Source organism: Canis lupus, chromosome 38 (assembly GCF_048164855.1).
Source record: "Canis lupus baileyi chromosome 38, mCanLup2.hap1, whole genome shotgun sequence".
NCBI lineage: Eukaryota > Metazoa > Chordata > Mammalia > Carnivora > Canidae > Canis > Canis lupus.
Window position 1 is genome coordinate 12,482,468 of NC_132875.1, and position 14,560 is coordinate 12,497,027.

Genomic DNA, 14,560 nt, shown 5'->3' on the forward strand with positions numbered 1-14,560 from the left:
TGCTTCCTAAACTGGAGAACTTCCTGCGAGACAAGAGCATCTTGAGTCTAGGGCAGTAGGTGATCTAATGGGTGAGGGAGACCCTGAAATTCTGAAAGTTGCAGACCATTTGGTTACAGGATCCTGTTTCAGAAAATTAGCTCTATGGACCACTTCACAACAAATCTTTCTAGTTTTTAGCTTCCGTTAAAAGATTGATTCTTTAAACCTCCTAAGTATTTTAAACAAGGCCCCTGTGTTCCTTTCATTCATTTCAAAAACCCATTTATTTTTATGGCTCTGCTAATATTTTCACATTGATACTCTGAGTATCCAGAGTATTATTTTGGGTTGACAACATATCTTTTCATGTTGATGAGTTTTGCATAAATTGAAAGTACATTATATATTGATTAGTGGGTGTGCAGGCTTGAGTTTCCAAGAACAGGTTGGCATTCATAACGATATATTTCAAACCAAATGGCTAGGACCATCCCAGTACATTGCCGTGTATAATTCCCTGACTGTACTCACTACATCATAAATAATAATGAAAGTAAATGTACGTTTATCAGAAAGAATCAACAAAACCCCAGCACTGATTTGCTGATTGCACTTGTCTCACCAGGCATTAAGGCCAGCTTTCGAACAAGGGTGCCTGAAGGTTTGATTGTCTTTGCGGCATCGCCTGGCAATCAGGAAGAGTATTTTGCACTTCAGTTGAAGAATGGACGTCCTTGTTTTCTTTTTGATCCTCAGGTAAATGAGTAATGATAAGACTTGATATTTTTGAGAGTGGGCGAGGTGCCAGGGACTGATGAAGGTGCTTATATTTTCACATTGAATCCCCACCAAAAACTTGGAAGTAAGTACTATTATTATCCCCACTTTACCAATGAAGATAATGAAACTTCCAAAGTTGCTGGTGACTCGCTCACAGCTAAAATAGAAGAGCTCCCTTGCAAACCACATAATCTGACTGAGAATCTGCATGCTTAACAACCATATGCTACCTCATAATGAACATGAAAACTTTAAAATACATTTGAATAGATCTATTTTTATTTTCCTTGAAAGCAAAATTGTGTCTCTCTTTAATTCTTTCACTTTCTCCCTCCCTCCTATCTTTTTCTCCCTCCCCCTCCCTTCCTCTGTTCCCTCCCTCCCTCCATTGTTTATCAGCAAATATTTAAGTCCCTGTTAGGTACTATAATGCTGGGTATTGCAGGCTACAATAGCTTTAAAGTTAAAAGCAACCATGCCCCTGTGAAACAATCTAGGTAGGATACCGTGGAAGGATTAGTTTAAAATATTCATGAATGTTATGAAAGAGAAGTACAAGATGCTGTGTGTTATGGGAGCATAAAATAAAGGGTCTTTCTTTTCTGAGTTGTCAGTCTTCTCTGGAAATGTGATATTTAACTGAGGTGCAAAACAAGGAGGAAAGTCAGAACAAGAGCACATGTCTGTACAGGAAGATACATGTTTGAGGTGGGGCAGAGCAGGGGACATGCTAATGAGAGAGAGAGAGAGGGAGAGCGAGACAGAGAGAGAGAAAGAGAGAAAGAGAGAAAGAAAGAGAAAGAAAGAGAAAGAGAAAGAAAAAGAGAGGGAAGGCACTGGGAATAAAATCTCCAGGCCGAGCAAATAGCAAATGTTAGATGTCCAAGGTAGACAGGAACATGACTTATTCTATACGTGGAGATGAATGTCATATGGCCGAGGGATAGGACAAAGAAAAAAGTGGAAGATTGAAAAGCTGGGTGGAGACCAAATCATTTAGTGCTCTGTAAACAAATGTGAAGTTTTAAATTTTTCCTAAAGGCGATGGGAAAATCATTGAACAGTCTTCCCTTTAGTTAAACAAATATTGGTAAGAATTTGACATTAGGTACTGTACCAGGTCAGTGAATAATTGAGGAATGAGTAAGACTTTGTAAAAGATGTCTTACCTTCCATTTCCTCAGGGTTTCAACCTAAAACTGTGATCTAAATCACAAGTTATGCTTGCCAAATAGATGTTTTATGTTATACTGTAAAGCTGGTCTGACTTTTCTCTCTGTATCTAAGTCATGGGCCAAGAGCTCTGGGTGAGGATCATCACTTAATGCACCCTGAACACCCGCACACTCTGGAGAGGGAAGGCAGGGCAGCTGGAATAAGTGACTCTGAGCATTGTGCCAGGTTCCTTGCAGGGTACCCCAAGAGGCAGCAGGGAAGGTTCCTCTTGTCCCAGGAAGCTGGAAGAGCCACGAGTTGGCAACTGGAAAGAGCAAGGAAGAACAGTTTACACCTGGTGTTTGGACAGGGGCCTGATAGCTGCAAGGCCAGGACTTGGTAGGTACTCAGGCATGGACTCCTGGGTGTCCCGTAGAATTGCAGTTTCTTAAGGGGGACCAATAGGTGGGCAGTGAGTAAGCAAAGAAGAAATAGCATCACACATAAGCCGATCCAGCAGCCAGAGAGAATGGGAGAAGCAGCAGCTGTCTCAGGAGGCCACGCAGATGGCAATTGGGAAAAAAAAAAAAAAAAAATACCCACAACAGCCAGCATACTGAAGTTGATTCAGAGACAGAACTGAAAATACTATTTATCATTTGAAAACTTTAAGTAGGTTCATTAGGAGACACTGTTGAACCTCACATTAGCAGGTCAAAATATGTCCCAAACATACAAAAAGAGAAAAATGATGGAGGCCACTAACATTTTTCAGAAGAAATTCAGAAGGAGAACAAAAACACACGTGCACAATAAAAAGGATTGAAAGGATGAGAGAAAAAATAATGAACTATAATGCAAAAGAGTGTATCCTTTTACAGGAGCATTGATTATAAATTTATTGCAAGGACTCATGAAGTTCTAGTCAAGATTAAGCAAAACTAAGCCTTCTGTTGGACCTCTGTGTGCCAGGCGTGATTCCACGTGTCCACTGCATATGTAAACACACACACACATGCACACACACTCATTTAAACACCACAATGACTCTATGAGGTAGAGACTCTTATTATTCCCACTTTACAAGTTAAAAAAAAAAATCAGAGCCACATTTAAATTAATTTCCCCAAAGTCATCCAGCTAATTAGTGATGAAGTCAGGATTGAAAGAAACTCAGGCACTCCACCACCAAAGACCATGATGTTAACTCTGATACTATATTGCCTGTCAGCATGAAAGAGTAACGCTTGTTAATACGCAGAGACTCAGATAAAATACCATCCCTTCACCTTACTGGAAGGAAGTATTTCAGCAAGCCTTCTAACCAAAAGGAAGAAAAAGAAAAGTCTGACATATGAAGAGGAAAAGGAGATGTGAATATTAAACCGGGCAATATCCACCTAAATGTTTAGGGGCAGTGTGACTAGGAATGTGTTTTGTGCTGCTAAAGAATCTTTGAAATAGAGGAGACACATGGAAAATGTGAAATAGACAAACCTCCAATAGTTGTTTGGTGCTAAAATGACTAAATTTGAAGGAGAGGGAAGGATAAGTGATTTAAAAGTTTCTAACGGTATCAACCTAGTGGAGAAGACAGTTGGGGAACGGATCACATTGGTGTCTTATTTTCACAACACAAATAGGCGAAAATGTTTTGTTTTAAATGCTGTGAAACAGACATTAATTATTAACAGACTGAGAATGTTCCAAGAACATCCAAATTAACAAGGTGAAAAGAGAGACTAAATGTCAAATGGTCAAAATCAACAACAATCATGAAAAGAAATGAAACAGTAGAGGGAAATAGAAGAATGTCAACGAGGAAGAAAATATGCCTCTGCTTTTCCTCCCTCAACATGTTAATATCTGGGAATAATTGAGAAGAAGCAGATGGAGAAAAACCTTAATTGTATAACCATTTATTCATAGAGCTTTTAAAGTATACAGAGTGGGTTCACGTTAATTATCTTACTTCATTCCTGAAGTAGCCACTTGAGGTGGTATTGTTTTCATCCCTGCTTTAGATGAAGTGGCCTAGCTAGGGTCACACAGTAATTGAGTGATGGGACTGGCACTGGATTTAGTTTATTATTTCATTCCACACAGTTTTGCTAACCATCTATTACGCCAGGCACCGTGCTATGCAGTTATGCACTGGGAACAGAGTGATGAGAAGTGAACAAAACACCACTCACTCCTGCCATCCATTCATCTGGGCCTCCTTGTGCCACAATTGGAGTACAGAGTCTCTGCTTGAGTTGGACAGGGCAAGGTGGGAACAGGACCCAGAGCGGTGTCCTCCGGTGGCTTCACACTAACTCACACTCACCGTTGGTCCTGCCCATTGCAAATGTCCATCCCAGTAGCTGTGTGGTTCTAGATGACTGTGCGCATCTCAGAGCAGCATCTGCAACCATACACTTGGCCTAGGTTGTTCATCACCAACTTTGTGTACCATACATACACATGCGCATGCTCTCTCTCTCTCTCTCTCTCTCTCTCTCACACACACACACACACACACGCATTCTTCAAACACATGGGGCAAAGTCTTTGCAGAATTAATCCAAAAATGATTTCCCCAGATCTGAAGCATGACCGGCATCTCTTTGGGCAGCATAGTTCCCCTTGTGAAGAATGTGGTGGGAATTGCTTAGAATGCTGCAGAATAGGAAGGTGAAGGGGTTAACTCTGCTCAGCCACAGTGTTGTCGTTGTGATCCTGAGAATGGCTGCCAGAAAACTCTCGGACTCATCTTTTTCATCTCCTTCTCAATGATCAGATAGACAGTCCAGTGTAAGACATGATAGCAGAGTTCAAGGAAGCATTCCCAGGGCATTGCCAATCATTTCTGTCCTTCTCCCTTTTCCCTCGGATAATTACTGAGAGCACAAATCACACATCACTGTCGTTAGCTTTTCCAGCTGCTCTGTCCCTACCCTCCATACCCAAATCTTAGCCTGTATAAAAAGTTGGTAGGTGCCAGCCAAGTATGAACTGAATTGTTATAACAAAAAGTTGGTGGATCAGGGAAATGGGAAAGGTTTAATTATTGATGCCTGGTAAGTGAATTTTTATCTGGAACAGTAGTGTCTCTCCACAAGGCAAAAGTTACCTGTATTTTCAGGAAAGTGACAATGAATTAATGCAAAAGAAAATAAGATATTATTTTATTTTATATTATTAAGAGCAGGATTCCCTTAGGATGAGAACGTGTGATCAGATCCATTATACTAAGTAGGCGTAGGACGTGGTGCTATCTCTGTATGAAACAGTGAGCTCAAGCTAGCGGAGACTGTCCTTCCCCACCACCAAAGAATTTATACTCCAATGCGGGTTAACTGAATATATCTACAAACTTTTTAATGAAAGCTCTACATATTTTCAGATAAAAAATTGTTGAAACTGAGGAATAGAGAAAATTCTGATTATTCTTCTATAGTTTTTTCTCTTTTTAGGTAGAAATATGAATACAGCGACTTGTAGAAAGTTAGAAGTATCTCAGATTTAAAGAAGTTAGAAGTTCGTTTTATATACTTCCCATTGATGTTCAAATTATTTATATTTTGAATACTTTAGGTACCACTGTAAGCCAGTTTTCTTTCCTTTGTCTTTGAATGAGATAAGATTATCTAATGAACACCTTATTGTACTCATCAGACCAGTAGTTATTTGCTTTATGTGTCTTTCTTATCAGACTGTACAGTCCAGTGAGGGCGAAGTCTATCTGTTTTGTCCTGAAACAGATCCTTGAGGCTAAGTCCTTGGAATGTAGTAGATGCTCAGTAAATAAATGTCTGTTGACAGATTGACTTACTGACTGACTCAATAACTGTTAGTAAAATATACTCATAATTAAAGAAAATTACCCATTTTCTAAGATAAAATTTCCAGCTCTTTAATGATTATTTGACAATTTAGTTCTTATTTGTTTTAATTTCTCAGTTTGTTGGAAATTGACGTTTAGGGGCGCCTGGGTGGCTCAGTTGGTTAAGTGCCTGCCTTTGGCTCAGGTCATGATCCCAGGGTCCTGGGATCAAGTCCTATGTTTGGGCTCCCTGCTCAATGGGGAATCTCCTTCTCCCTTTCACTCTCCCTCTGTGTACTCTCTCTAACAAATAAATAAAATCTTAGAAAAAAAGAAAAGAAAAGAAAAGAAAAGAAAAGAAAAGAAAAGAAAAGAAAAGAAAAGAAAAGAAAGAAAAGAAAAGAAAAGAAAAGAAAAGAAAAAAAGAAAAGAAAAGAAAAAAAGAAAAGAAAAGAAAAACTGACTTTTACTGATGATGATTTTAAAATTACTGTCCTCAATTCATTCAAAATAGTTAAATTTGCATCGTGGTAAGAGCATTTTATAGATATTTAAAGTCACTACTACCTAGCACAGCACTTCAAAATAACTTGAAGTCATTGTGTACATTTTTGAAAATATGTTAATAAACTAAGTAATGAATTTCTTATATGACAATGTAATCCTACATAGAGGCAATAGGTATGAAAACTTATTTGATTTCCCTTCCAGTGATTGAATGCATTCTGTGAATAAGTATTTGGGGAAGGGGGAAAGATTCTTCACAATATTTAAAATTGGATATGTGAACTGAACACTTGAAATTATTGTTAAGAGTCACAGTAAATAAAAAGTCTTCCGATTTTTAATTGTATTTTTTGTTGTCTCTAGGAATTATTCATCATCTCCCATTCTTTATTTGATTAATTCCAATTTGGATATGCTTGGTCAGATGATATTTTATTGACCAATAATGCCTTGTGGTTATCATTTAAAAGTTTTATGTTCAGTGACATTAAGAAGAAACTCACACAACAAAAATGAGCTGCAAAAATGAAAGCTTTAAAACAATTCTGAATGGCATTTATTTAACATGTCTGGTATTTTCCAAATGGAAAGAACAGACTGTATGCTATGACACTAGAATTGATCGCAGAATTATTCTCTTCACATTGGTGGGGGAACATAATTTTCGAATGATCATCAAAGAATAATATGCTAAGTTCTTCCAAGTATAAAGCAAATTTGGCATCCTGAGGCTCTATGTTATGTACTTGAATTTGTCTCCAATAAATGTGATTTCTGATGGAGAGAACTATTAATGCTTCAAATTGTTGCCAAACATAATATGAAGAACCACTTACTCAGACACCTGATCTTTAGAATGCAGCATCGTTTGTAACAATTTTAACGCTAACTAAGTACACTTTGATGAGACAGCATTTAATAAAATGCTCATTAATTTCATCATTAGCAAGGGTATGCTAAGAAGTAAGCCAGTTTCTTATGTCACGCCCAATTAGCATCCCATGCTAGTAATCCCATTAGTATTGTTGAATTCACTAATGGAAAAACTAATGGGCATGCTACCAGGGCACATTAATTGGGCACGACACCAGTTCTGGTTTTAATTATTAAACTACGATAATGAAATGTGTGTTTGTAAAATATTAAAATGTTGAAATAGGGTTGAAGAAAATAAAAGAGTATGTAGAGGAAAGAGATACAAAGAAAGTCAACCTAAAAAATTCAAGGACTAGAAAATGGATGTACCAAATGGTCATCTTTCTAGCTGATCGAGTTGTCTATAAAAGTTGGGCTATTGTCCACATGAGAAGCAACCCACCCATCCTCATGGGAAATTGAAAGCTCTTTTTTGGTAATATGAATTTCTATATGTCATACATGTTGCCATGCTCTGTATGAGGCCTGACAGGAGCCAATTAAATGTGTAGAATGGACATGTTACATTGCCGAAGCTATTTTAGGGAAACATAAACAGAAATGTTTTGCTTAAGAGGGTATGACTCACGTTGCCCTTTTGGTGATACAAATCTTCGATTACGTCAAGTAACTATCACTTTTCTCTTTCTGAAAAATGGTATTCCAAAATTATGGGAATTCGGCGAGACACTCCAACAAATGAAAAAATATTTTGTAATATTTTTTACCCAATCTTATTTTGTTTTTTAAAATTTTTTACTGGATTGAAGTTCATTATTGCTAAGAAAATCAGCTTTATTGAAAAAGAAATCTATTTTCATTTAGAAGGTGTAGAGCAATTTTCTGGTGGTTTTTGTCTTTAATAGTAGTAGTAGTAGTAACTGATGGTGACAAAGTTGAAATATCTTCTACTTAGTCATATTTGCTCACTAACACTACAAAGGGTAATATTTTGCTAAATATGATATGCTAAAAAAAGTGTTCACTTGACTAGAAAGTACCGGATGGAAGGGTTCTCTTCTACTTCTCTTTTTCTGTTTCCTCAAACTCACCTCCTTTCTGCTAATCTCTGTTCTTGATGTCTGCCATTTCCTACCTTTAAATTTTTAGGAACTCATTTTTAACTACAATGCTATGACCTCAGATGCAAATATAAATGCTAGATTTCAGACTACAGAGCATTGAGTACAAAGTTTAACTGTAATACTTATGTTCAATATATTAATAACCGGATAATTTTTAGTATGAATCTCACACCTTCTGTTTAATAGCAGTGTAGGGAAGGTAAGAGGAACTAAGTTGCCAGACTTTAGAACAATCTGGATTCAATGGTATTTTATTAGTTTTAAATTTTTATTTCACATTTCTGCCAAAATTTTAAGAGCTAAAATTTTAGAATAGAAAATTCATTACCTTTCTGATTGAATATAAGTGCTCAAAATGCAGGTGTACTTGTAAGAGATTTTTTTTTTTTTTTATATTCCAAAGAGAAGATCTTTTCAGGTTTGAGCACTGTGGTGTTTACAAAAGGACATCACAGAAATGCCAGAATGATATTAGGCATCAACTTTAATTTTGAGTTCTGTTTGAAACTTATGCATGCTTCCATCATGATCATGTCAAAAGTTATAAATTGGTTTTTAGCAAATATAGAATTATATGCCAGTGAGTTAATAAACATAAATATTCATTCATTCATTCATTTATTCATTCCCCTAAGGGGTCTTCAATGGAAGTAACTACAACCAATGATGGTGGGAAACAATACAGTGATGGCAAATGGCATGAAATAATAGCTATTAGGCATCAGGCTTTTGGCCAAATCACACTTGATGGGCAGTACACAGGTAAGAACATGATATATGCTGATATGCTGATGTTGCCATACTTTTCTGTTGTTTATATTTCTACATTTTTTCTTTCACCTTTATCTCCTCTCAATTGCATCTGTATCGCTATTGAATTTGCCTTTGGAGAGCTCCTAAAATGATGAAGGCTGGGAACCATTTTCTCATTATGCACCGTTTCAGTAAAGCAAAAATAACAGCAAAGTCATCCATAACAACTTTGTCTTTCACAATTCTTTACAATTTGCAAGGGCTTTTACTGATATTCTCTGGTGTTATTTTTGACCTGCAGAAGACAAATAAAGTAAAGCAATTATTATATGCATTTTAGAAATGATGAGCCTGCGTCTCAGGCAAGGTAAATAACTTTTCCCAATTTACACACTTGGTAGAAAGTGTTCTTGGAACACTTCTCCTGTCTTTGAAGTTCAAATTTAGTATTCTTTCCATCCTACCCTCTCTACTGTCCTTATATAATTATAAAACAGTTACAGTACCTGTATGATGATGCAGGCTTTTATTAATGTATTCAGGAAATACATAATTGAATGAGCACCTACTGTATGCCAGGTATTGCTCTAGAAGCTATGCATACGGAGAGGGAAATTTACATTTTAGATGGGAGAGAGGCAGGAGACAGAAAAAATAAATATTGAACAGTATCAGATAGTAGTATATTCTGAAAATAATAAAGCAAAAAAAGAAGAAATTGTGTGTGTTTGTGTGTATTGGGAAGGGAAGGTTTTTGTTTCATAAAGGCTGTTAGAAAAGGCCTCTTTGATAAAGTGACATTTGAACAGCGACCTAAAGCAAGTAGGTGGTTAAGCCAGGAGAATAACCAGGAGAAGACTGTTTCAATACAAGGGAATAGTTGGTGGTAGGGTCCTGAGGTGGGAACATATATATGACATGTGAAGGACCAACAAGGAGGCCAGTGTGGGAAAGAGTGAGTGAAGGGACTAGTAATAGGTTGAAATCAGAGGCTTTTAGGGCTGTATTACATAGGGCCTTGTGGGCTTTTCCTTGGAAAAAGGGAACCCATTGGAGAATTTTGAGAAAGGGGTGGCATGATATGACTTCTGTCTTTAAAAGGAACACTCTAGGGCAGCCCGGGTAGCTCAGCAGTTTGGCACCGCCTTTGGCCCCAGGGCGTGATCCTGGAGTCCCGGGATCGAGTCCCACGTTGGGCTCCCTTCATGGAGCCTGCTTCTCCCTCTGCCTGTGTCTCTGCCTCTCTCTCCTCTCTGTGTATTCTCATGAATGAATAAATTAAAAAAAAAAAAAAAACTTAAAAAATAAAAAAATAAAAGGAACACTCTAGCTGCTCTTTTCAAATGATTTTTAAAGGGAACAAGGGTAGAAACACAGAGAACAGTTAATAAACTTCTTTAATAATTATAAAATAATTCAGGCAAGAAAAAAAAATGATTTCTTGAACCAGGGAGGTAAAATTGTGGATATCATAAGAAATCTGGATATATTATAAATGTTAAATTAAAAGGATTTGATTCAGGTGGAACAGGGGTTGGCAAACTACCCATGGGCCATATCTAGCTCATCACTGTTTTTATAGTTTTATTGGAGTACAACTATATGCATTCGTTATACATTGTTGTCTGTGGCCATTTCAAGCTGCATGGTCTACAGAGCCTAGAATATGTACTACTTGGCCCTTTACAGAAAGAGTTTGCTAATCCCTAATGTAGAACATGACTGCTAAGTTTGGGGCCTGGGCAACTGAAAGAATGCAGCTGCCATAAATAAGGTTGGCAGGATCATGGGAGAAACTGATATGGAGAGAGATGTTCATGTGAATGCCTTCAGTCTTAGCATCTGTGAGGCATCCAAGTGGAAATATCAGTAGGTTTTTGGATACAACTCTTAGTTCAGGGAAGATTTCCAGATTAAGGATATATATTGGGGATTGTCAGCTAAGGATGGCATTTAACACCTACTTACCAGATATAAGGAGGGCTAATTAGAGTGGTTTGGGCTCTGAGAAAAAAAAAAGAAAATCCCCCTCCTCCCAAGAAAAGATGGAGTTAGAAATGTTAGAAATCTTAACATGAGATTTTCATTGTTATACAGTATAGCCAGGGACACAGGCCTCTTCTGGTCTTGGGCCTAGTCATTTGCAAGGTGCCCTAGCCCTCTACTCTAGGTCATCCTTCTAGAGGACTTAGGACATCTGTGTATGTGGAGAAAGAAGGAGATCTGAGAGGGGAGAAGGGCTGATCCTTCCAACATCAAAATGTTAGGGCCATGAGGAAGAACCATTGAAGAATGATAACAAAAAAGAGAACCAAGAAAGTGTGGTGTCCAGAAGATCAATGAAGGGTTTAATCATTTGTTAAATTAGTAGAACCCAGATTATCCTGGTGAAGTTGGAATTCTCATCTCCTTTTCCATAGGTTCTTCGGCCACCCAGAATGGAAGCACTATCATTGGAGGGAACACGGGAGTGTTTGTGGGAGGACTTCCACAGGGTTACACCATCCTCAGGAAGGATCCCGGTGAGTTTGCTGGAGGGTAGAAGATTTGTATGTTATCATCAAAATGTACAACGCAATCAAGTATGAAAACATTATTTTAAAATATGAATAATAGTGTTATATTCTATCTCATGCTGTATTTCCTATATCAAAAATGTCGCTTAGGTCTCTTCTTTTCTAAAGGAACTGTGTATTACTTGCATTTAAATTCTTGGTGCCATCCCTTGATACATGAAACAAGTTTAATAAACTTTTGCTGAAATGAATGATACTAATTTCAGTCCAAGGTATCTTATTTTAGGATTATTTATCAATTTTTCTAAGATTTTAAACTTGAAGCAACACAGAAATGCGAAACTATGGGCTTGATTTATATTCTAAATAGGCTAAAGAGCATTCCCTGAGTCCTGAGCATGTGATCAGCACTGAACCAGTCCCTAGGAGCCCATAGATGAGTAAAATGTGGTCTTTGCCACAATAGAGGATATATAATAGAGGGCATATAGTGCCGAGCAAATGCCATAAGTACTATAATTGAGACTGAGACAAAATAATTCCTATGTTTTTAGAACAAGAGAACAGAAACTGATTCAAAGTGAAATCAATAAGAACTAACATGGATGAAGTGAACCTTAGGCAGAAAAAAGTCACCTTTCCAAATACATCGCTAAGATTTTAGGGTTGTTTTCCCATGTCCTCTTTGAAGGGCATAAGGTCTTCCCAATCTCTCCCAGGAAGTAAAATATAACTACATAAATATTACAAATGAGCTAGAACCTAGATAAGTATAAATTGTGCATGCATGGTGGTCTTTAGGGAATCCTGATGAAGATCAAAAGGAATAACATGTTTTCAGTGAAACTTGGAGAGGGATATATTTAAATACCCAAGACTGAATATAGTTACCTCCTGAGAAATATCTCTCGAGTAGAGAGGGTTTCATTGGACTACTTTAGACAGAAAAGTCCCTTGAAAATATTCACACACACACAGACACACACACACAGACACACACACACACACAGAGGGAGAGCTCTCGAACCTTTGTCCTAGTTCCTTATCCATCAAGCATACTTCTTGGCTACATCCATGCACCAGGAGGGGAGCATACCCTGATACCAAGCACCCTTCCTGTAGAGGACACATCTTCAGTATAAATAAATAATCTTATATTGTGCATATGAATTGCTTTGTAGAACTTTGATTGCTGGTAAATACCTTCCCTAGAGTCCAATCATACACTCCAAAGCTGAGAGCTAAGCTTTGCATTGATCCATAGGGACAGTGCTGTACGAAATGTTTCTGTTTCTCTAATTTTCTCATTTGCCCACTTTCCTTTCCAACCCTCTATTACCACCCTGTTTGCTATATTCATAAACCCCGCATCTGCCCGGTCTAGAGTATCCTAAAATTAAGGTCAACATTACATTAATTCCTAAATATGAAATCGAATTATTGACTTCTGTGTTTAGCAGACTGGTTCATCACGATGAAGAAACTAAACTACAAACTAATAGATCTAATAGAAATACTTCCTTCAAGTCTTTTAAAACTTTTTACCACACTTTTATTTTTAAGACTAGATGAAATCTCATTAGTTCAGAAGGCAGTACTCTGGCTACTACTATAAACACAAATTTTTTGCATAAACATCTGTTTCTGCATATATGATGGGTCCGAACCAAGGCTAAACATTATGATTGTTACCACGTAGCGTAGGTGACAGCGTGGTGTTTACGTGAATCATCAGGAGGTTTGCAGTAAATAGGTAGTGAGAGCTCTTGCCTACTTCTTTTATTTTAATGGCTCATAAAATTAATTGCTTGCATTTTTTTCCCAAAATACACATTTCTTGATATCTGTCAACTCCTACAGACATAATCCAAAAGGGTTTTGTGGGCTGTGTCAAGGATATGTATTTTATGAAGAAGTATAATCCCTTTGCTATTTGGGAGCCTCTGGTTTGGCAGAGCGCTGAAGAGCAAGTCAACGTGTATAACAGCTGGGAGGGATGCCCCACTTCATTACAAGATGGAGCCCAGTTCCTGGGAACAGGTAAGCTTCTAAAGTAGGCACCAGTGGTTGCTTAACATGGATGCTCTAACCTTTGCACAATTTAATCTCCCCTGTCCAACTACTTTGACCCCATTTGACCCTAGTATCACAGAAATACTAGTGATGCCATGATATGCATAAATACATTCTCAAAGTCTGAATGTGTAATATAAGTTGTAAGACTTACAAACCTGTATTCGTGTGCCAGACCTCTGCTAGCCCACGGCAGTTCTTGGTTTACTTGTGGTAGTGTCAAAAATATCTTTTATTAGTCAGTTGTTTTACTTAGAATGTACTTTTATTCGGAAAGATGTTTCAAAAGCATTTTATTTACCAGGTTAATACACAAATATCTACTTATCCTATTATATAGACGGACAGTATTCTCAAGAGTAGAATTTCAGCTATATAATGGGATGAGTAGGCCATTAAGGGAGAGCTGAAAGATGTCACCACCATTACTGCCATTGCTCCAAAGGCTGCTGCAAAGGCAAGAGGTAGTATCCCTGGCCCACCTCCCCAGCTACAGTCTCTGCCTGGCAGGCACCCAGGGTGAGGGTGTGGAAGGGAGTCCGGTGACTTCGTGGATAGGACTTCGTCAAATACAAGCCCACCGCTGCCTCCTACATTTATAACTAAGCTGGTTACTATTATTAAGTTGCTTAAACTATCTTCAGAATAGAAAGCTAAATAATCTCCCAGTCTGTGCACTTTTCCATTGCTCTTTTCTCAACACTGTCATTACTCTGAATTTCTCTTAGTCAGTGCAATTTGTTATTGTGAACACTGATATAAAACAGTCCTAGTCTTAATCATATCCACGGTGTAGAGAGTAAATTTCTTCCTCTTAAAATGTATGTCAAGTTCATGCTGTCTCTTCTATACATTTCCAAGGGGGATTTTCTTTTTTTTTTTTTTTTAAACTTTTTATTGGAGTTCAATTTGCCAACATGTAGCATAACACCCACTGCTCATCCCGCCAAGTGCCCCCCTCAGTGCCCATCATCCAGTCACCCCAA

General features: G+C 37.7%; 1 protein-coding gene across 1 annotated transcript in view; it reads left to right on the forward strand.

Moving 5' to 3' along the window:
• USH2A (usherin) overlaps positions 1-14,560 on the forward strand; it is a 691,295-nt gene that overhangs the window by 257,643 nt on the left and 419,092 nt on the right. The window contains exons 21-24 of the mRNA XM_072814508.1: positions 608-738; positions 8,868-8,994; positions 11,406-11,507; positions 13,362-13,541. Of these exons, the coding sequence (XP_072670609.1) occupies positions 608-738; positions 8,868-8,994; positions 11,406-11,507; positions 13,362-13,541 (540 nt within the window). The remainder of the gene's footprint in view (positions 1-607; positions 739-8,867; positions 8,995-11,405; positions 11,508-13,361; positions 13,542-14,560) is intronic.